At 42.3% G+C, this 24,447-nt stretch overlaps 1 protein-coding gene across 1 annotated transcript in view; it reads right to left on the bottom strand.

The window, feature by feature from the left end:
• Positions 1-24,447, bottom strand: part of sorcs2 (sortilin-related VPS10 domain containing receptor 2) — a 312,610-nt gene that overhangs the window by 49,309 nt on the left and 238,854 nt on the right. Inside the window, exons 6-11 of the mRNA XM_042339423.1 lie at positions 23,415-23,488; positions 20,889-20,953; positions 17,467-17,585; positions 16,796-16,885; positions 12,385-12,564; positions 1,329-1,475 (exon numbers count right to left, since the gene is read on the bottom strand). Coding sequence (XP_042195357.1) covers positions 1,329-1,475; positions 12,385-12,564; positions 16,796-16,885; positions 17,467-17,585; positions 20,889-20,953; positions 23,415-23,488 — 675 coding nt within the window. The remainder of the gene's footprint in view (positions 1-1,328; positions 1,476-12,384; positions 12,565-16,795; positions 16,886-17,466; positions 17,586-20,888; positions 20,954-23,414; positions 23,489-24,447) is intronic.

Here is a 24,447-nt window from a genome sequence, read left to right as displayed (position 1 = left end):
AGCCTGTGGAGGGAGGACTTGGGAAGGCCGACAAGAGGGCATTTGCATAGTCGAGCCTGGAGGTGATGAAGGCACGAACAAGAGTTTCAGTGGCTTGAGGGGTGAGGTAGTGGCGGATTCGGGCGATGTTACGGAGGTGAGGGAACGCAGAGCGGGTCATGGCTTGGATGTGGGGAAGAAAAGACAGTTGAAGGTCGAACAAGACACCTAGGTTCCTGACTGGCTTGGTAAGTTGTAGTGTGCAGCCATGGAGAAAGGATCAATAGAGCATCACAAAACCACTTAATGAGGAAGCATCTCTCCTGCACATACACAGCATTAGACACAACAACTTCGACAACTATAATTTGGATTTATATACTGTCTTTCACAAAGGGTAGCATCCCCGAGCTTTTCACAGTGGCGGAGTTTGACACTGAGTCAGGTGGAGAGGGAAGGTGGAGAAGACACGATTAAAAAGGAAGGTTTTTAGGCGGGATTTGAAGGTGGGGAGGGAGAAGGCAAGGCGGAGGGATTGAGGGAGAGAGTTCCAGAGTGTCGGGGCATAGTGGCTAAAGGCACGGCCACCAATGGTAGAGCGGAGGGTATGAGGGACAAACAGGAGCAGAGGCAGCTGGTGGTGGAGTAGGGGGTAAGCAGATTGGATAGGTAGGGAGGTGCCAGTGCATGAAGGGATTTGAAAATGAGTGAGAGGATCCTGAAATCAATCCGTTCAGTAATTGTGAGCCAGTGAAGCCTGGCAAGGACTGGTGTGATAGGCGTACAGAGTTTTGTGCACGTTAATATCCAGCACAGACAAGCAGTGAGAAGCAACCTTATGGAATTCAATAAAATTTGACAGCTACACTGAGATGCCCTTGCCCTCAGCCAAACAGTGAGAGCCCCAAAGCTTCCACAGCATGATGCATGATCCATGCTAGCAAATGTAGCTCACTTTAATTCAATCTCTGAAATGGGAGGAGTGAGGCAAGTTTAATATTTGAGATTCAACCTTACACCCTCAAAACATCGAGGTAATAGCATTTCTGACGGTTGAGTTGCCTGCACCATAGGCTTGGGAAGAAAATAATTGCATGATTGAAAAAAGGTACGGCGAGCACATTTGACAATAGAGACAATTATTTAACCTTTCAACACAAACGCAAACAAAGCACCAACATTTGTGCTCTGCAACCACAAATACTAAATGGTAAGTATGTCTTATGCCATTAAGTTGTTTGATTTACTATTCCGGATGACAATTACATGAAAAGTCTCAACATAACAGACTCAACATTAAATCCGGATGAGTGTTGAAGCACAATGAGTTTTCTCAGGGAGATACTTACAAAATGACAGTCAGTTGGCTTGCCGTTCATGTCGGTAGCTGGTGGTGACAACAATTGCCAATCACGACCCTTGTTATAGGTGATGTAGGTCTTCACTTTACCATTCACTTTCTTATTAGCTAAGAAAACACCTTTCACTCCTCGTACCTTCAACATGTGTGGGGAAAGAAAAGGGGAAAAATAAGTCAATTAAAAAATATATAAATGTTTGAAATTATTTTTGGAATGCAACATTTGTACAGCACTTTTCACATCGGGAGGACATCCCAAGGCGCCTTACAATACATAAATCGTAATGAGATTCACCAGAATAATAAAATGCTAATCATCCTTGCATTTCATATAATGCTTCATCACGTCAACAATATGTCTCAAAACATGTTACAGAAATTGTTCAGTATTGACTGTATTTGTAGATGAAGTTGTGCACAGCAACTTAACCTACAAACAACAGATAACCAGGAAGTGAATGCTCAATTTATCTATAGGATTGTTTATTGCATAGGAACAGCAGGAGAAACTCTCTTCTCTTTTCAAATAATGTCATGAAATCTTTAAGGTACACTTGAACCGGCAGATGGGACCTATTTTAACACCTCTTCTGAACTTTGACACATCTGACAATGCAATGGTTCCCCAGCACTGCATTCTATAATATGTTATAATATATATAATATAATATATATATAATAATAATATATATAATGTAATGTTAATCTATACTACAAGCTCAAAATCGTGATTCAGGGCTTGAACCCATGACCATATTATTAATATCTTTTTTTATATTACCTTGTATCCCATCTGAACTTCTAAGTGTTTCACGGGTAATTACTGTCAAGTGACTGTGCTTGTAGGTAAATGCAGAAGGCAGCAATGTACCAGTACTCCGTCAGTGGGTCAAATTAAACACTCAGCCCCAATGGGGGACTTGAACGCATAACTTTCTGACCCAGAGTGCAGTTGATGCCATCTAAGCCAAGCTAAAACTTGCAGAACTTAACTCATTTGTATGATTTTTTGGTTTGGCCTAAATTTGCACATTTCCCATAAAATTTCCGCCAGCCTAAAATATCAAGATTAATTAATTTACGGTCAGAGTAATGAAATCAGTTTTCAGATCCTGTCCAACAAAATTGCCAGCACCTCAAACAAAACCGAAGCAGCTATTAAGAAATTGGATTGAGCAGACTGAATTGTGAAAATCTATTAAGAGGTGATAGATGAAAGACATGCATTAGAAAGCACTATTTCAATGTAATTTGTGCCTTCACTGGGTAATGGGCTCTTCAGTAACAGATTGCTTTGCTAATTGCAACATACAGCTCCATTCATCCCAATAGGAAGATACAATCTAAATATAAGGCTAATGTTGGTTTTCTTTGTTATTTCACAGCCTTCATTAATATTCGAGGGCATCAAAATCCCAGTGGTGTGAGCTTAAAAAAATCAGAAATAAATTGTAGTTCCAAACATTTCTTTTAATTATCTCATTCTCTCTTTAATCTTCCTGAAACATGCACCATTCCTCTGACAAGAAAAAGGACCAGCCTCAGGCTCCAGTTAACTGTGTTACAATTGATTTATACTAGGAACAGCTCTCAGTTAGCTGTTAGAACCAGTGTCACAAAGGACTTGAAATGCCCTTACAAAGGTAGGAGGATAGGAGATCGCAATCTCATGGGTAGACAACTATGGAACGCAGGACATTTGGAAGGTTTGGTGCAAGATTCAGCTCATGTCAAGAGGAAACTGGACTAACTCAGTAAAGTCTATGCTCCAATGGAGGGACAAACAGACAAGACAGATGCTTCTCAACAAAATACAAAATACTGCAGATTCTGGAAATCTGAAGCAAAAACAGAAACAGATGCTGCTGTTGGGAAAGACAACTGACAATTGGATCACCAAACCGACTCAACCAGAAGGATTCAAAAGACAGGCAGCCTTTAAAACCTTCTGCCCAGGAAGTGCATGCTTTCAACCTGCTCAATGATAATTATCATTGGAGTTCTAACAAAACTTCATCAAATCTTTGCTGATGGTAAAGGGTACAATGTGAACAGAACATTGATGCTTGAAAAGGGCTTTCAGAATGGGCAAAGGTGTGTATAATGTGACCTAGCAGCTTAATAATAAGAGCTAACAAGCAGTCCCAAATTTGAGTCCAGCCCTGCCTAGGTGTCATAATGCACCTGAGTTTCCTCTTTCAACCAAATATAGAGGGCAGAAGGTCTGCTCACTAATGCTTTGTGGCTTAATGTACATTCTTCTGTGTGGCTGACATAATACATTCTGTCTGAAAACGTGAGAAACTCACTGTTCAATGTTGCGTTCAAATGATAGCCAGAGATTGACAGATTAACAGAGCTATAGGCCAACCTGAAATATGAAAAATTAAGTCACTAATACCAATTGCAATTTGCTGCTGTGATGATATGTGATAATACATTCACTTTACAGTATATTCTGTGAAGTGCTTTGAGATGACTCAAAGACGTGATAAGGCGCTATATCAAATGCAAGGATTATTATTATAATATCCCACCCCAGCAAAAATTCTCTTGTAGCATCCTGTAGAGGATTTAGTTGAAAAGTGAAGTCTTTCAGACTGCAAAACAGCAGTATCACATAAAAGAGATGAATGAAATATTTTCCGAGCAAAGTCCAGTCTACACAATTAAGAAAGAGAAGAAGATTTGTTGCTTCGTCAGAGGATAAAAGACTCTCCACGGTGACAATAGACAAACCTCAATTACTTTACGATGTTCTATCCCAATAGTTCATAGTCATGGAAATCTAGTTTGTCTGTTCATATCAAATTCAAACAATTAATTCCAGTGGCGTTTTAAAATCAGACTTCCTACTGCTGTTTCTCAATAAATTAATTCAGGCAGCCCTTTGAGACTGAAATAAACAACTGAGTATCTAGGTTTATACTGCTCCTACTGTAGAATATCGCTTTGGTGTCCTTGGCAGAATTCCACACCACAAATCTACAAACAACAACAACAACAACAACAAGATTCCATTTATAAAGCGCCTTTCACGTCAGGAGGACGTCCCAAGGCGCTGCACATTTGGGTCATGACCCGAGCAGGGGGGAAATGGTCAGGGTGAGGGGAGGGAGGGAGCGAGGAGGGGGGAAATGGTCAGGGTGAGGGGAGGGAAGGGAGGGAGCGAGGAGGGGGTAGAGAGTCGAGAGGGGAGCTGAAGGCACGGTCAAAGAGAAAGGTTTTGAGACCGGCCTTGAAGGAGGAAAGGGAGGAAGCGGCGAAGGCACTGGGGGATGGAGTTCCAGAGCCTCGGGGCTGAGAGGCTGAAGGCCCGACCACCGATGGTAGGGCGGTTGGGGCGGGGGACGTGGAGCAGACCGGAGCCAGAGGAACGGAGGGTACGGGCAGGTAGGTAGGGGGATAGTAGGTTGGAGAGGTAGGAGGGAGCAAGGCCGTGAATGGCCTTGTAGGTGAGGATGAGGATCTTGAAATCAATCCTCTGGGGGATGGGGAGCCAGTGGAGGCGAGCGAGGGTGGGAGTGATGTGGTCGCGAAGCCTGGTGCGGGACAGTACACGAGCTGCAGAGTTCTGAATGACCTGCAGCTTGTGGAGGGAGGTGGCGGGAAGGCCGGCGAGGAGAGAGTTCCCATAGTCCAGCCTTGAGGTGACAAAGGCGTGAACCAGGGTTTCAGCAGCGTGAGGGGTGAGGTAATGCCGTAGTCTGGCGATGTTCCGGAGGTGATGGAAGGCGGTGCCAGTTGTGGTGCGGATGTGAGGGAGAAAGGACAGCTCAGGGTCGAACAAAACGCCGAGGTTCCTGACTGGCTTTGAGAGGTGGAGAGTGCAGCCTTGGATGCTGATGGTGTCAGCGCCTGAGGTGCGGAGGCGCTGACGTGAGCCAATCAGGAGGGCCTCGGTTTTTCGCACGTTGAGCTGAAGAAAGTTGTCTCTCGTCCAGGACTCGATGTCGGACAGGCAGGCTGTCAGGACATCGGTGGTCGTGGAGTTGAGAGTAGAGGAGGAAAGGTAGAGTTGGGTGTCATCCGCATACATGTGGAAGTTAACTCCATGTCTGCGGATGATGTCACCGAGGGGAGCATATAGAGGGTGAAGAGGAGGGGACCGAGGACAGAGCCCTGAGGGACACCACATGAGACAGTACGGGGGGTGGAGGAGAAGCCATTCGTCGAGACAAAGTGAAGACGGTGAGAAAGGTACGACCTAAACCATTCAAGGACAGTGCCTTGAAGGTTGAGGTGGGAGGACAAGCGGTGGAGTAGGATAGCGTGGTCGACCGTATCGAATGCTGCCGATAGGTCGAGGAGGACGAGGAGACAGAGGGAGCCCTGGTCACAGATGGTCAGGATATCATTGGTGACCTTGACCAGGGCAGTTTCTGTGCTATGGGCAGCACGGAAACCTGACTGAAGGGGTTCGAAAAGAGAATGGGTGGAAAGGAAAGAGCGCAGTTGGGAGGCGACAACTCTTTCCAAGACCTTGGAGAGAAAGGGGAGGTTGGAGATGGGCCGGTAGCTTGATAGCTGCGACGCATCAAGGGAGGGTTTTTTCAGGGTGGGCGTGATGATGGCAGTTTTTAATGGAATGGGGACAGAGCCAGAGGAGAGGGACAGGTTGATGATGTCAGTGATATGTGGGGCAAGAAAGTGGAGCTGGGAGATAAGGAGTGGAGTGGGGATGGGGTCAAGGGAGCAGGTGGTTGGTTTTAGGGATAGGATGAGTTCAGTGACAGAGGGTGGGGAAACGGGTACGAAGGTGTGTAGGGGAGGATGGGTAGGAGTCGGAGTGTGGGAGGGAAGGGGTGGGTGGTGGGTGGAAGTTGGAGGGGAAGTGACCGCGGAGCGGATTCCCTTGATCTTGGATTCAAGGAAATCCAGCATCTCCTCGCAGTGAAGGTTGGAGGAGATGACCTGCGCGGGGTGGCGGGGGGGACGGAGGAGTCGGGTTGTGGTGGAAAACAGTAGCCTGGGGTTGTTCTTCGCCTCCAGGATTATCCTGGAGTAGAAGGACGACTTGGCCGAGGCTAGAGTGGAGCGGTAAATTTTGAGGAGGTCCAGCCAGATTTGTCGGTGGACCGTTAGGCCAGATTTGACAAAGGTGCGCTCAGCAGCCCGCACCTGGCTTTTCAGTGAGCGGAGGTGGGTGGTGTACCAGGGGGAGGAGCGGGAGTAGGAGACAGTGCGGGAAGTGATGGGGACAAGAGTATCGAGTGTGGAGGAGAGGGTATTGTGGAGGAGGGAGAGAGGAAAAGAGGGGTAGGAAACAAACTGTTCAAGGAGTGCTTTTGTTCAGGTGGCACAGGTGTGAATGAGGGTTTCAGCAGCATTTGATCTGATGTCACTGATTCATTATTTTTCAATCAAATGATTGAATGAATCCCCCCATATCACCCTATCAAAGATCAAAGGTAGAAGCTCATTCAAAACAAGAATTTACAAGAAAAAAGTTTTCAAACAAGAAAACATTAGTCTTAAACTCATACTGTGTCTTCAACAACAACAAATTGCATTTACGTAGCGCCCTTCAAGCCAGACAGCGTCACAGAGCGTTTCATAGTTCATTCACACAAGGATCATTGTTAAAACCGTGGCTTATTCTTATCCGGGACACAAAACCTTCACAAAAGGTTAAATCACAAATCACATTAAAAGCTGTCAGTGAATGAGTATAAAGGTGTAAAAGGATTATAATGCAGGGCTTTCAATAAACTGTTCTCCAGTAACTTCTAGTTACGTAAGCTCCAAATTATTTAGTGGTGTTCCATTAAAGATATTCTAAAAATAAGAATTTTTATTTTTTCAATCAACAGTCCCAGAAAAGTAAGGTATGTGTGTCAAAGAGGTTGTCTGAATACCCAAAGTCATCCACACGTGGTTGGCACAAGGGGTGATGATATTTTGGGTGTTAATTGCTTCTCTCAACCTGACTTTTTTTTCAATGAAGTAGGGAGATGTCCAATTGACACCTCTCTGACATCATTATAATCCTTTTGCACCTTTACACTCATTCACTGATGCGTCACCTCTGTTTGACACTGACAGCACCACCATCCAAGGACGCACACTCCACCTCACTGAGCCAATCTGGAAACGTGACGTCTTGTTTGACCATCAACTATCCTTTCTACCCCACATCTGTGCCATGACCCACTCCACCTTCCCCCATCTCTGCTACATTGGCCGACTCCACCACTGTCTCACACTGTAGGCCACCGAGAGCCTCATATTCACATTCATAACATCCAGGTGACTACGCAAACTCCCTCCTTGTTGCCCTCCCCAACTCCTCCCTCCATAGGATGCAGATCATCCAGAACTCAGCAGCCCATGTCCCCTCCTGCACCAGGCTCTGCAACCCCATCCATAAGCGACTCCACTGGCTTCCCATCACCCAGAGAATACATTTCAAGATCCTGGTCCTCACCTTCAAACCCCTCCATGGCCTTGCTCTCCACTACCTCTGCAATCTCCTAACCCCTTACCAACCTGCCCGCCACTCTGCTCAGCGGGCTCTGGCCTGCTTCACGTCCCCACCTCACCCACCCCACCATTGGCTAGCAGGCTTTCAGCCACTCTGCCCCAACCCTCCGCCTCGCCCCCTCCCTTGCCTCCTTTAAGAACCGTCTCAAGACTCCTCTTCAATTGTGCCTTCAGTCACTCTCCTTCCTCTCCTGCCCTCCATCCTCTCCGACCCCGACTTGGGTCCGAAGCAGACTGTCCAGTGCCTTGGGACGTCCTCCCGACATGAAAGGCGCTATACAAATGTAACTTTGTTGTTCTTGTTGTTGTCTCAGTGTGGAGCTGACATTTTCCTAAACCGTCTTCAAAATTAAGACAAATTTTTAAGAATTCTCCAAAATTTGCATGCTCTGAAAATCATATTCATATGATATTTATATGGAATCCCGTGGCATAGTGGCTAACGTGCTCGCTTCACAAGTGAGAGAACTCGGGGTCGATTCTTGGATGGGGTGAAACTTTAGGCAGGTTTCCTTACTCCACACACCTCTGTTTACCTCGCCGTAAGTAGGAAACCGATTGTTAGTCGATTAGCGGATTGCTTTCCGGGGGTAATAATCCCTCAAAAAAAATTGGTTATTCAATCCACAACTGTTTGGAAGGGAGGAAATATCACAAAGTGTATTTTGTGGGTGAAATGTGGCAGCCAATTGCGCACAGCTGCCACAAAATACAGAGTCAATCCACTTAATGTATTCTGTGAAATGCTTTGAGACATCGCAACAACATGACATGATAAGGCGCTATATCAAATGCAAGGATTATTATATTCATTTGTGCCCAAAGCCCAGATGAATTTGGATAAAAGCATCGGAGTTATTAGCATTTTATTCTCTACGTGTGATTGGTAATTCTATTATTTACACTATCAATATTTGAGAGGTGTGNAAAAATCAGCAAGAGTAATTAATTTGTTCATGTGAAACACTTTCTAACTTTCACCAGCAGGGTGCAGAGCTGCAGAAGTCATTCAGCAGTGGGCTGAGACTCTCAACAGCAGTAACAGGGACAAAACATAAACAGTACATCTCTCCCAGCCATAGCCAGGTACTTGTGTGAATCACCTGTTTTTGTGTGTGAGTGTCTGACATGTCACATGCTTAAATAAGCACAGAATAATGGATGCAATTGATCCAATTGAAAGTTTTGAATCACCCGTAATTATAACCCATAAATTTGAGAGATTTTCAACCAAGGGAATATTAATTCAAGATCAAAAAACGGAGGACGAACAGACAGTTTGGATTTAATAACTTTACAAAGAGTAACGAATAGAGGGCAACTCCACTATAAGGTTTAGCGTGGATCCACTTATTGGATGACCATAATAACAACAACAATAATAATAGCACCTTTCACGTCAGGAGGCAGTCTCAAAATGCTTCACAGAATATGCTGCAAATTGAATGTGTGTTTTGTGGGTGAACGTGGCAACTAATTTGCCCATCACATTGTCCCACATGAAGTGAATAACCAATTTTATTTGGGGATTGTTGGCCAGGACAATGGGAGAAACTTTCTTCTCTTTTCGAATAAATGTAATGCACCCAGCTTCGGCCACTGATAAGCTGAGTAGCCGTGCTTAAATTTGGCTGACATCTAGGTTGTCAGTTCTCTGCTGACATTACTTCGCACGTTACACTCATGTGGACCTTGCACAGGAAGTGTCACAAATGTCATTTCCTTCATGCTGTTTACGCATGCCATGTACAGCACTGCTGGAATGGACTACACCTGCATGCAACAAAGCGCTCTTTCCCAAGAATTGCGTAAGCATGCTATGTGCCGCAACAGCACAAAGGCAGTGACATCAAAGGTGCTTCTTTTTCATAGTGGCTGTCCACAGGACACAGGAGGTGATGTCAGCAGCAACCTGATAATTTGGAAAACAGACATTTTCTCAAATACCATTTTAACGGAGATCTGAGTATACTGAAGTCGCCCATTGCATTATAACAGCGATACCTTGTGTGTGCAACAAACTAACCAGTGAAGTAGTGGAGGCAGATTTAGTCAGCAAATTCAGGCCAGCAGATAGCTATTTAGCAAGAAAAATTGAGATTATGAGTGGTTCATCATTTTTGTTTACATTAGAAGCAGCCAGATGGCCAGTTACATTTTACAGGCCTGTACATTCCTATGTATAACTATTATCTGAATTCTGAAGTTAGGCCACAGCTTTGAAGTCACCCTGACATATCTTTTTTTAAAATAGATACATGTTGCAAAGTTTACGGGCTGGTTCAAAAAGCTGTGCTTCTTCTCTTTGTAGTTCCAGCAGTTTTCATTAATTTCAATAACTGCCAGGGCTCTTTGAATTACGGAGGTATGAAGAATTATGTAAAAAATATATTTCCACTAATTTGTGATAACACTTGCATTTAATATAACATCCATCACAATGCTGAAATGTCTTGAAACCCTTCTCAGGATTTACTGTAAAGTTTATTTACTGTATCTTTGCAGACAAACACACTTGTTTATGATATTTGCAACAGGGATAGGAAGAGTTAATTGTGATTTTCAAAGTGAAACAGGCCAGAGAGCAAAATGTTATCTCCCCACCACCCTCCATTTCAATAGTGCAAGAGGTTCTTCCATTTTTATTCAAATTGAACGCAGAGAACATGCACACTGATCTAAAACTCAATTTGTAGAGATCTTCTGTGCAATGAAGTGACGCATGAAATGTTTTCCAGTATAATGCATCTTCCAGTCTTTCAAATTCAGTCTGTCAAATCCCTTATATGAATGTTTCAAAGCTTGCTGACCTTTATAATGCCCTTATAATATGCATAAAGTTAGCTGTATCGTCCAAACTGCGAGACGCACCACAACGTGATATTTAATGTTAGGTTTATATTGCAGATTTGGCGGAAATCGCTTTTATTTTGTGGCAATTCACCTGTAAATGTGCAATATAAATCTCGGTTCGGTCAGCGTGAATGGTGCTGAAGGACTGCTCCTGAGACTATCAGGAGAAGGTGCTCTTAGATGCAGTTTGATTGACGCCTGCTGAGCACGATCAATGGATACTGACACATAATGTCTCTTGAACAGCCTCAGGTCACCCACTGGCTTCTAAAATTCATAAGCTTTTAGAAGTCATTAAGTTTTAATGTTATAGAAAATTTGGTAAGACAAATGTCTCTTTGGTAACATTAAATGGCTTATATTTTTAATTGAAAGATGGTGTATAAATGTCAGTTATTACTTTTAAAAACTAATACCTGGTTGTGTGGTGCTGTATGCAGGATAAATTGCAAAATCAGAAGTTAAAATTTTAACACACAATGTAAAATTCACCGTCAAAGAAAGCATTGAGCAAAAAAATTCTGAAATGCATTCTTAATTGGAAGCAGATTCTTGAAAGAAAACAAATGCTAAATTAAGCAGCTGTGGAATCTTGTAGCTCTTAGAGCACTCGCCTCACAACCGAGAGGACCTGGGCTCGATTCCCAGGCAGGGGGAAATGTTGGGCAAGTTACTCCACCCGCCTCTCTGTTTACCTAGCAGTAGGTAGGAACCTGGTTGTTAGTCGATAGGTGGGTCGCTTTTCCAGGGGTAATAATCCCTTGAAAAATAAATAAAATAATAATAATTTGGTCACTCAATCCCCACGACAGTTTGTGGAACACTGTTGTGTGCAATTGGCTGCCATGTTTTGCCCCAAAAATATACAGTCAATTCACTTTACAGTATGTTCTGTGAAGCGCTTTGAGACGTCTGGAAGACGTGATACAACAACAACTTACGTTTATATAACATCCTTCACAGTTGTGGAGTCTGACCCTGAGCCAAGGGGAGAGGGAGGTGATCAAAAAGGAAGGACTTTAGGCGTGATTTGAAAGTGGGGAGGGAGGGAGGGAGGGAGAGAGAGAGTTTTGGGGCATAGTGGCTGAAGACACGGCCACTGATGGTGGAACAGAGGGGTCGAGGGACAAACAGGATACCGGAGCCAGCCGATCGCAGGCAGCGGGTGGTGGAATGGGGGTAAGCAAATCGGATAGACAGGGAGGGCACAAAGGGATTTGAAAACAAGTGAGAGGATCTTGAAATCGATCCGTTCTGATAATTGGGAGCTAATGGAGCCTGGCATGGACTGGTGTGATAGGGTTACAGAGTTTTGTGCAGGTGAGTATCTGGGCAGCAGAGTTTTTGAATTAGTTGAATTTTCTGTTTGGTGGAGCTGGGGAGACCAATGAGGAGGACATTGGAATAATCCAGCCAGGAAATGCCGAAGGTGTGCACAAGAGTTTCAGCTGCTTTGGTTGTGGGGTACGGATGGAGGCGGGCAATATCAAATGCAAGTATTATTAATATAAGCTTGAATCTAAGGATTGTGCACACTGAAATTTCAGACATCTGATCCTCCGTACATTACTGTTAAGGATGGAACGTCCCAGCCCAGCCCCCTGCTTCCAAATTAAGAATGCATTTCAGAATTTTTGCACAATGCTTTGTTTGACTGTGAATTTCACATTGTGTATATAAGTTATGAGAGGGACTGAAGTATAGTTTACCTCGTGAATGTCTATCACAACATTTTCTTCTGGCTGTTTGGTGCTCCTGACATCTTCCAGAGCAAGAATGAAATGCACGCCCTGCACGTCAGACAGGTACAGGTTGTAGGTGTCAGTCTGATGCCATTCCTTGACAGCTACGAAGACTTGATTCTCATCCGTACTGATGATCTGCATGTCCTAGACAACGGGAAGATGTGGAGTGAACACAGAACATAATAACATTTCAATGATTCCTTTAAAAATAAAAACACATCGAGCCAAGTCAACGAGGCAGCAAAACTAATAGAAAGGACGTAACAAGTCATTTAAAAGGGGCTTTTAATTTAAAAAGCTACCAACTGTAACCGACTGAAATGTCCAAATTTAAGATATGTTCAATTCCTCTCCCAAACTGGTTCATATTCACTCATAGGGATCCTGACCGTCTCTAGAGCATAATGAGGTTAATGTAACATTTCATTTGCTATTTAGTGCATTGACTGTGCACAGATGTACATGCAGGTTACTATATCATGCATATTCTGGATTTTGTGTGTAATACGGATTCTCCCCCACCTGACTGCAGGAACAACACTGTTCTCATTAGCTATTTCAGTAAAATCAGGTCCATATGGAAGGAGGAGTGGGGTGGTGTTCACACGTCTGGGTACATCCAATGAGCTAAATATTGAATCAAACGTTAAATTTACCTCAATGTCCCATAAATGGAACCTACCAAATTCCTCCTTTTTCCACCTTTACATTTCTGGTGCTGCTGATTGTATTTGATAAGCAATAACTGAGTGTTCACCTGCTTTCGCAAGACAAGTAATATACACAGGGAATTCAGCAGGTGATGCTCAGCCAGAAAAAGCATGTCAGCCTCCTGTCAACATACTTCATTTCAAATTCTGAAATTTGCACAATGTATTTACTTTTCATTAATGTTTTTCCCTTGAAGCAATCGGCTGTTTCTGTCAAGAGTGCTGCTGAATAGACTTGTTTTTTTCAGTAGTTTCTATTTGACTGTGAGGCTTGTTATTCACAATGCTAATCCTTATTATGCAGCCGTAAAAACTGTTCAAATCACTGTCTAGTGGACATGCCAATTAAACTTTTAAAGAAAATCCTTTGAAGAGGAGATGTGCAGACAATATTTTCGCAGAAGTATTGAGGCAACTTTAGCCCTACAGACGCCAAAATGCAAGCGAGAAAGTCCATTCATGTAGTCTGATCAGCCAGTTTTACCAAATGCCGACCCCCTCCATCTATGCTGATGGGAATGAAAGATACGGAAATGAAATCCCTGTGTTTTACAATTCTAAATCAAGACATCGCTCACAAACTGCGATTTGGAACATTTCAGTCACGAACAAAGGAATACTATTATTGAGGAACAATGAATCATTTACTCCATCTGGATAGCTAAGGCAGGGTTGAATACCGCAAGGCCTGCAGGCCATATCTGGTCCAGGATGTGCAATGCACTTCAAAGATATAGCCTATTGGCACTCTCCAAATATGCTTTGAATATTGTTTTTATTTTTTCTCTCCGTTCCATTTCTTCCCTCCCCCTCTAATGAAGACCCAACTCACACTGTAGTACAGTTGCAACCAGCCTCCCAGTAACTCAGCCAAGTATCCATTCCCTATGTGTGAGCCTGGACAGTTAAGTGTCAGCAGGCTATTCAATTGTGGGAGGTATTGTGGTTCAGTCCTAGCCTCAATCAACGGTCCTATCCACAAGCCAAGTATGATTCTCTGGCTTATTTCCCATTTCCCAGTAGTGATGAGACAAATTGTAGTGCCTCGATTATGACTCACAATGATATTAGCTAAATCAGCACAGATGAGCACTGAGTTTGGGACTCTCCCGGTTTTACAGCCCAGCTCCGCATTGCACCTTCCCTCCCCACGAGAGAAAGCACTGCCGGCCTTTTAAACATTTAATCATTCAAATAATGATCAGACCAATTTGAAAAGGTTGTGCTGTAATAGGCTTCAAAGCTGCACGGGGGAATTTTTTTGTTCAAGAACTACAGTGTGAAGTTTCCTTAATATCGATTTTGGTCTCTTTCTTCTACCTCAAAGGTCTTGAATAAGCTTTGAATTACTTTGATATTCCTGTCTCAAAGAGTTAAAGACTGGTTCCAGATTGATAAATGTCTTTTTTTTTAATTATTCAAAAATGAAATACCTTCTAAAATATTCAGCTTTCCTTTGCTTTGCACAGAAACCCAATGTCCTTTGAACATATTCATTGATGCCAAGAGCCCATCAGTACCTCATACAAGTGATCGTTTTGCATGAATTAGCAGGGATAGTGAGTGTTGGTAAGTTATTTAAGATTTGGAGGTATCAGTCAAGCCTGATCCCGTCCACACCTCAAACATAAAAATATTCTAGTGGAGGTCACAAGACATGGTTAAAAAGAACTACAGTAAAACAGCTTCCAAAAAATACTACAAAGTGATGCATTCACTACAGGCCACATAGTACTGTACATTAACTCCTTTCAGTGGAGGGGAACAGTCACTGTTGATGATTTTCTATCTTTTCAGCTATTCGTGATGCCAGTGGAAAATGTCATTTAAAATTGTTGTGCTATTTTCTACTTGAGATGCCACTGAAAGGCAGCACCACATAAGTTGTGAGTATAAATCTCATTCTTCAGGGGAGGTAAACTATGATCTCCTGGGAGATGGCGCCAAAGTGATGTGCTTGGCAACAGAATGTCAGAATCAAGTAAATCGTCTGTGGAGGTCCCGATAGTCCAGTTTCCTGAGCTAGGCCCGTCTACTGTACTCCAGCGCCACTAATGACAGATCAACCAGTCTGGCTCATCGGTAAGACTTGGGAATAGGGATTATTCCCACTCAGCTCCTGTTAACCCAGGAAGCCAAAGCACTAATGATCACAGCTGGACAAGTACCACAAAGCTTGCCAGACAGTTCTTTCAATGGCTAGCTATGCAGTTTTAGCTGATTAAATTGCAGGAACACTCCAATCCAAGCCTTGGCTCTTACCAACCTGCACTTAATACTCTCCAGAATTAAGTACGGTGGGTGCATCACTATATAGAGAGAGTGCACATTCCATTCGAGACGCAGGAAAATTTCCATGTGTAGGTGGAATAAACAGGTGGCACTCTCAAGACTGGTTTGAATACGCTTAAGCATGGTGATGGGTTTCTGCACGTATCAGACACCCGGCTGACCAAAATAAAAAATGACATTCTAGTCAGAGGGGAAAAAATTCTAGGCGCTCTCTAGACGATTGTTACTTTTTTGTCCCACTTTCAAAAATGGTAAAACAGAAAATGGCCGACAAATCCTTGGATTGGGTGATAAACTCATTAACAATAGCATCAGTAACAATGAGACAATGGAGTGAAATAGAGTGAAAATCATCACAAAGGTAGATAGAAATGTGATCCTTAACAATAGGCCAGTTTTTTTCCAGAAATGAATTGGTGCTGCCTTGGATTTTTCCCTCAATATAGAGTTTTGATTATTGAATTGCCTTCTTTTCAATTTAAATACTTTACTTTTCAAATTATTACCATTCGGTGAACAAGTGCGAAATTTCCTGATTGATCATATTCTTCAATCAGTGGCTAAATGGGATGCAGAGAATAAAGATGAAATGCTTGTTCTTCAGCTGGTGCCTGATAAATGCTTCTTGTATTTGATAATAGTGCCTTTCACATCAGGAGGATTTTATTGTAAAGTTTAGTCACTGCGTATTTTGTAGGCAAATTCAATAGCTAATTGATGAAAAGCAATGTCCCACAAACAGCCTTGAAATGAATGACCAATTTTATCAGGGTGATTGTTGGCCAGAACATTGGGATAAATGCACTTGCCTTTTCAAATATTGCCATTAATTCTTTTAACCACCTCAACAGTCAGATGAGACTAATGTTTGATGTCTCATCTGAAGGACAGCACCTCAGAAAATCAGCACATCCACAGCACTGTATTGATGTACCAGCCCAAATAACTGAGCCAGGCTGACATATACAACACTAAATTATAGTAGCTCGCAGTCAAAAGATAAAATTTCCACTTAAGTTAAAAATTCAAGATGGCACCAAAGCAAACCCATTTTCTGGCCATTATATGTCAGCTATTCCTTTCGTCATGGTTCACTGTCAGAACTGAGCTTCCAAATTAAGATTGAAAGGCACTAGTTTCTTTGTTGTTGTTATATACATGTAAATTAGTATTGCAAATATTTGTGTTGCATCATAAATTGTAGGAGAAGAGTTTAAGAGCTAAGACTTGGTGGAATTTCGGACTTTTGATGTTAAGGTGATAACTTTGATACAAACAGTTATCCATTGGAGCATAAACATATCACAAAAGAATAAACACCACAGTTATGATTGCAATTTACATAAGAGCTCCACATGTATCATAATAGTTACCTTTGCTAAGGCGTATTTGGGTAATTTCATCTGAACAAACTCATTTCGGCGGTAAGAGACATAATACTTTGTCCAATTTCCAGAGGCTGACTGAAAAAGACCCAACATAGAAACACATTCATATAATGCAGAAAAAAACAATCACAATCTAGGTTCATATAGCACCTTGCATGATGGAAGGACATCTCAAAGCACTGCCCACAACTTACGCAACTTGTGCGCAAAATGTTCAGTGTTTGATGTTTCATATGCGCTTACTTTTTGTTTTGAATGTATTTTATTGGAACGTTAGCTGAAGGGCTCCTGTGTGGAGGTTGGAACATTCCCACTTAATTGACGGAAATGTCAAGCCCAGCAACCACCATGACACCAGCCGAGGAGATCCCCAGCAGAGTGAGTCTGCTCATCTGAGTCGATCCGTGGGCAGTCAGTCTGTTTCCAGAACAGTGCAGAGCCGTCAAAGAGTTTAGGACTGAATCCCTACTGAGACCATAGTTGAGGTTTAATACTTCACCGTCGAAGAACTTAACTTCTTCAGTTACAAGTTAAAACCATAGCAAAAGTCATTTCCATCCAATCTTTTGAAATTGCTTCCTTGCTCCAAGTATATGCCCAAATAAGATAACTGCACTGATCAATAAAGGTCATTGAATGGGAGATGAATCAATTACCTGAATGAATATGTAGTCATCATTGACAAGCAGTGAGTTCTTATCTATGTATCCAGAGAAGTGAGCTTTCAAATTTCTTTCAGTGCAGTTTAGAATCGGACAGGTGACATAGAGGAAACCTGTAGAAAAATCACATAGCACATTCAATCTCCCAATAAATAAAGGATTAATTGCTGACAAAAAGGCGGAAGAATTTTTTTCACATCAGTAAAATAGGTTACCACAAACGATGCTGAAGCTGAATCTATAATATCATTTAAAAAATAACTGGATAACAAGTTGAGGGAAAATAATGTTAAAGGCTATAGGGAAAGAAGAGATAGCTCTGGAGGAAGAGATGGATAGCACAAGAGGAAAAACAATGGGCCATATGGTCTCATTCTGTGCTCTAAACTTTTTAGCATTAGAAGATCATGGAAGTACAGAGTTTTACAGGAGAAGGCCAGTTGTCCCATTGTGCTCTACCTAAGAGTCGCACATTTTTCCAGAGACTTTTACATATTTCCTCTTCAAAGTCTGCCTAATTCACTTTTCATGAAGTCGTCCCTAACTCTACTATCTGCTGCAAACGTTTTGCGTAGAACACGTTTTATTTAATTTGCCTTCAAAACCCTGGCTCCAGTGAATTGGGCTGCCAACAAAATATGTCTTCAACGAGCTGACCGCCACTGCAATGAAGTGCTTGTGTTTGATGTATTTCAGGTTTTCTTTATCCAAACCATTCCTGTAACTCGGAGCCAGAGGGCAGGCTAGTGTACTCTGCCTGTAAGTACCGTTCCAATCGATCAAGGTTATAATACTTGGGATTGTTCAAACCAAAAATGCTTTTCGCTTCCAAAGAGGAAAGTATTTTGTCAAATAACGCATTATTTTGTAAACTAGCCGGAAGCTCCAAAACACATTGTCACTTAACTCCTACAAAAACTAAAGCACTGCCGGCCTCACTCAGTGTAGAATTCCTCCTTCACTCTTCCCCTCCACCCAGAGTTACCCACAGCAAGTTTACTCTAGAATCAATTCTTCCCTGGTGAAATAGTTTTACATCAGCTTTGCAACCGAATTACTTTATAGACAAATCTTGCTGATGAATTTCTTCTACAAGGCAGTAGGTGAAGGTTAGGGAGTCTGGGATTCGGGTTCTGTCTCTTAGACAACGTTTCATAAAAGTGGACATTGTACTTCAGTTGCAAGTTTATTTTATGGATGGGAAAACGTTTTCTCTGTATGGAGTGAAGGAAGGAAAGGATTCCGGACGAACATACTATGCATTTATATAACGCCTTTCATGTCAAGAGAACATAGCAAGGGAGGGAGAGAGGGAGGGAGGGAGGGGTTGGGGGATGTGAGCTGTCACAGAATAGATTTATTTATTGACACTGGCACAGCCTCAAGCTAACAGGGCACCGCAGATTTTTAACAGCGATGCAACAGTGGGGACTTTTGATCAATGTGTACCCAGCAGGCAAGGCTGACTCAGCTGTGGGATTCACCAAAGACAAGCTTTAGAACAGCATTAAAACTGCCTGACTACTGCATGTTCAACATGCCTAAGCATTGTATATAGTATAGTGCTACATTAATCATTCCCGCTTGCCCTGACTGATTACACTTGCAGTCAATCATACGAATAATCTGCGGATAGTAATTACCCTAAAAAGCATGGTCGCTCTTGGTCTGGTAATTAAAACAACTGTGGTGTTCATCGGGTGCTCATCCATTAGTTAATAAAAGCATTTATTCTCAAATAAGATGTAAGAATTAATTCAAATGCTAAAAGTCAATCATCAAAATAATTGCTAAGTGTAATTACCTTAAAAGGCTGTGCGTTCATTTAATTACTGTGCACTCCTCAACTGCATCTCGCAGCTCCACCCAGGTGCAGAAGGATGATTGAAGAGTGTGGGGATGGATTGTGCACAAATAGTGCACAGAGGATGCAGAGAGAATGAGTGCAGGGAGGATGAAAGCAGAGAGGTTAAGGGCAGGAGGTCCAGGAGAGTGAGAGCATGGAGTGTAATACCAAAAAAAAGGGTGAGGACAGGGAGGGCTCAGGTAGGGTGCTGCATTGACTCAGATTGCTTTTAGGCAAAGAGATGACGAGTGAGCGCAGAGATTAATTGGCCACTAATCGACTCAGTGATTTTAAATGACAAACAGCTGTTGAAATGATAAAATCTTCCCTGTATCCAAACATCATTAAGCTGTTGCTTATAAGTCGCTCACTCATCTATTCTCTCCTGTTCACCCCCTCTCCCCACCCCCCCAACATACACACACATACACACGCTTTGAAAGCATCCATCCCAGATTACATTCTGGATCTACTTTTGCTGGTTATCGCCTGGTATTTCAGCCAAGCAGCCAATTTGTGAGGATACGCAGTGCACTTGCCATTGAAAGCACCATCTGGTAAGCTTTCCTGCTGCTTGTCCAGATAGGACGACCATACCTGCTAGGGCTTTGACCCACAAAGTTAACTAGGACTGAGTGGGAAGAGTCCTGCCCTTCGTGACTGAGCTGCCTTTCAAGTCCTGCCAATGAGCCAGTGTGGCTTTGCTATCATAAGAACATAAGAAATGCTAGACGAAAAAAGACCAAAGTCCATCTAGCTTGCCTTCCACCTTCCTAGCGGTCGCATGCACATATGTCCCAAACTACCTATGTACTATATCCCATAATATTATTTCCTAAAAGAATAAGACTGTCATCAGCAGTACCCTGGAATACTGCAGACCCACCTGGCTCAGGACCCTTTCTACCAAGACCGCCACAGAGGATGTGCTCGATTCTGACATTCAGTTGCCAAAAATGTCACCTTCAAGCCAGCTCACTTACCTCCCCACCCAAGGAGGGTAATCACTAGTTGGTCATTTGACATCTGACAAGTGCGGTTTTGAGCCCTCATTAGGTGGATGGCAACCAGGAGAACCCTGCGAGCTTCCCAATGGGCAAAATAGCTTAGCATCAAATGCGTTGTCACCATCTTCCTGTCCACAATTCCGGCACACCTCTCTTCCCATTGAGCGATGGTTCCACCAATTGGAGGTGCAGAGCTTAAGCAGCAGCTCCTTGCCTTTCTGCAGGCCAATCAATGCGGATTCCAGGCATTGGATGTACAAACACGTATTTACGAACTCGGACTCCAGGTAACACTTTCCAGCAGTTGTCGCCCCAAGCTATCTGGCGGACAACTGCCTTCAAAGTGAAGGGAGAACCTTTGCATGACAGCTTGTGACGTGCCAGCCACCTTGATGTTCTTGAAGCACAAGTCCAATGTTGTGTACCAGGCTTACTCAGCACCAGCTGCTCAATCCAAGTCCTCATATATGGGGCTTTAGCAAATAGATCATGGTATCATGATATCACTAACATGGTACAAATATCACTAATATGGTACACATACATAATGAGCAAATAGTTACCTCCACTGCTGTGCTGAATCTCCATGTGAACCAGATCAGGTTCATTATCAATGCCATTCACAGACCTGTAATCAGAAATAATCATTAGCATTTTTTGATACTTACACTGAAGGAGCCAAGCTGTGTCTAAGATATCTTTCAGACGCTGATTATGTCACCCATAGAGCTGCTTGCAGCTAAACAGCAGCATTCAAAATCAAACCTGTTATTTCATTTGGTTTCAAATATAAGTGAAGAATTATTTAGGATGATGTCACTTCCTATATGTAATAGCCATTCGATCTCTCCTGTAAACATCCTCCAACCACATTGAAGGTGGCTGTCCCACCACACTGTCAGAGAAATCTACTCTGCATTAGTGTATTGAAATACACCTGTACTAACACACTGAAATACACTTGTACTAAGATACTAGAATATACCTCTATCTTCCTCTACCATACCTAAATATACCGGTACTAACACATAAATACACCTGTAATAACACACTGGTGTTCTGTCACCCTCCATGGTGAGTTTTCTTCTTGCCTCAGGTGGCTTAGCTATCATTGAGGATATGGGGGAGGGCGGAGATAAAGGATGTGCTGTGTGGTTTTCCTATCCGTACTGGGTCAGCAATGTGGCTTTACTGCCATGAGAGGATGAAAGTTCTCTCTGCAGATTTTTTTAAAATCTGCGCCTGATACAGCATCTTATAATATTGTTAACATGCCTCAAAGCACTTCAAGGGATTACTGTAAAATGTAATGACTGTGTATTTTGTGGACAAATGCAGCAACCTTTTTATGCACACAATGTCCCACAAACAGCCATGAAGAGATTGAACATTTTTTTATTTGGTGGATTGTTGGCGAGGACACTTCCTTCTGCTTTCTATTAGTGCCACAGGGTATTTAACACTCATCTAAACATGTAGACATGACCTTGGGTTAATGTCTCATCCAAAGGATAGCACCTCCAACGATGCAGCACACTGAAGCCTCAGCATAGACCATGTGAATTCAAAGTCCCGATGTAGGGCTTGAACCCACAACTTTCTGACTTGGAGGTGAGATTGGGGAAGATTTACAAGGCAAAATAAAGATTGCTTCTGATGACTTGAAAACATACAGCAGTATTTTGTATGTTGCTGCCCCTGCACCATAATGGCTGGGGAACCCAGGCTCCAGCAGCAACAAGGAAACAATTGCACATGTGCAATCATCAACCAGCTGGAACCAGGCCTTAAATAACTGCAGCATTTGTGACCATCAGGCAGAGCAGAATATACACTGTGCAAAACATGTGCAACAATCATTGTGTAATTCATGTAAAGATATAAACCTCCAAATGTAATTAGGGACTCATTTTGGAATATTCCCATATAGCTTCTTCTTTCCCTTTCCCCCGCTTCCTGTTTTTGTTGCTCGCCACAATGTGCAATATTCATAAAATTGGTCACTCACTCCACGGCTGTTTGTGGGGCACGGCTGTATGCAACGGGCGGACCGCGTTTCACCGACAAAATATACAGTCACTCCACTTTACATTATATTCTGTGAATCGCTTTGAGACGTCTCAATGATGTGATAAGGCACTATATCAAATGCAAGGATTATTATTATATGTATTAAATAACGATATTTTACTCTTGTTTCGTACTAAATAATATGCTACTTTACTGATATTTTACTACTGTATGATATTACACAATGATACCCTCTGCTTTACATAGATACTATACTTCAACATTCAATACCTGTGAGACTGCAGTTGGGTAGGAATATGATCGAGACAATAACAATAAAATACAAAATTACATTTGTACAGGGCCTTTCCCATTGAGAGGATGTCCCAATGGTCACTGCAGGGTCACATAGCATTGTCAAGCTTGATAGCACTTCATTTTAATGAGCCACGTTGGGTGTGATATTCTGTATAACATATGCAGTTGGGGTTCAAATTAATGGTTTTATTCTCTTTCAGAACAGCTATTTCTGTGGTAGAAACCCAAAGTAAAGCGGGTATTGTGTGATTTGAACCTTGGTGAAATTAGGTTTTATATTACAGCATTTTACAGGAGAGGAACATGTACTGGAATCTATGACATGAGTTGTGTAAACCATGTTTCATTAGCGTTTAAGCCTGGAGGCTAATGCCAAGCCCACTGAATTGATAAACAAATTAAGTTTTAGCTAATAAGAACACAGATTTTGGCTCTCCTCAGCAGATTCATGCTGGAAGATAAATATCTAACAAAAAGAACAAAGAGCCTCATGTAGGGCCTAAAGTTTACAAAATAAAAATTGCCTGTCTCAAATTTTAAAAAGTAGCAGGAAAGGAAGTAGCCACTTGCCTAGAGGGGTGTGCTGCAACCTGATGGTGGGAGTTTATGCCAACGTTAAATAAGAAATACTGCAAATTTTACTCTATAGGACTAGGGAAAAAAGAAGGCAAATATATTGCTTCCCACATTGTGCTTAGACACTGAATACGTTGTACATTGATACAGGGAATCAGAATCTCTGACAAATCGTGTATCCTCACCAATAAAACCGATCCTTTGTCACTCGTTCCTGTAGGAGCTGCCACTTTTTTCCCAGATCAGTGGAAAAATATAACTGCGAATAGGAAAAACAGAATTTTTTTTAAAAAGCCATTCAGTAAGATAACACTTTTCAGCTGCTGGAAAAAATGTGCATAAAATGTCATGCATTGAAGCCAAGGTTTCTTTGACACTGGGAGATCATAATTCTTATCTGCCATTTTTGCACTCAGGGCTTTGATTCACTTGCATAGTTCATGAATGCATCCATCAAATGGATTGTGTATTGTGGTTCTTTGATATCAGTGGTGTGATATTCTGTGTGTTCTACTGTGTTGTGATATTTGATTTAGACAAGAATCTAAATACAGTACTGATTATCTCCAATGAATTATTATTCCCACTCACTTTAACTAGGTCTGAACAACAACACATTTGGGAAACCACTAATTACCTCTCCTTGTTCACCACAGTACTTAATAGGATCAGAGAGAGATCCTAGTTGTTGTTGACCTCTATTTAAGGACGGAACCCTCAGGCGAGCACAATGCAAGGAAGTCGAGAGACAAACGTTTTAAAGTAGAGGTAAATTCCTGGGAGGATCATTAGACACGTTTCAGAAATCATTACAAAACTCGCCAGAGCCTCGGAGGCCATGGTCCAATGTTAAACCGAGCCACACAGATCTAGAAGGTCCATAGTTAGCACTAGGAGTGATAAAATTGGCCCCAAATGGAATTGGCCTGAGATTCACTCCAATAAGAACCATTCCCTTGAGGAGCAGGAAGAAGTTGAGAGAATAATGAAAAACAAAAAGTAACCAGAAAGAGATTATTTCAGGGGTTTCTCTTAACTTACCTACAAACATAGTCACTGCACTTTTCAATAAAATCCTGTGAAGCACTCTGTGACATCTCTGTTACGTGACAAGCCACCAATCTCGAATGCCACCAACGATTATTGTATATAGAAGTAATTAGGAAAATGTTGAAAGAATATTGAATTTGTAACAATCAAAAGAAAGTGACTAGTGAT

Source organism: Callorhinchus milii, unplaced genomic scaffold, assembly GCF_018977255.1.
Source record: "Callorhinchus milii isolate IMCB2004 unplaced genomic scaffold, IMCB_Cmil_1.0 Scaffold1, whole genome shotgun sequence".
Classification (NCBI taxonomy): domain Eukaryota; kingdom Metazoa; phylum Chordata; class Chondrichthyes; order Chimaeriformes; family Callorhinchidae; genus Callorhinchus; species Callorhinchus milii.
This window is presented reverse-complemented; position numbering and strand designations above follow the sequence as displayed.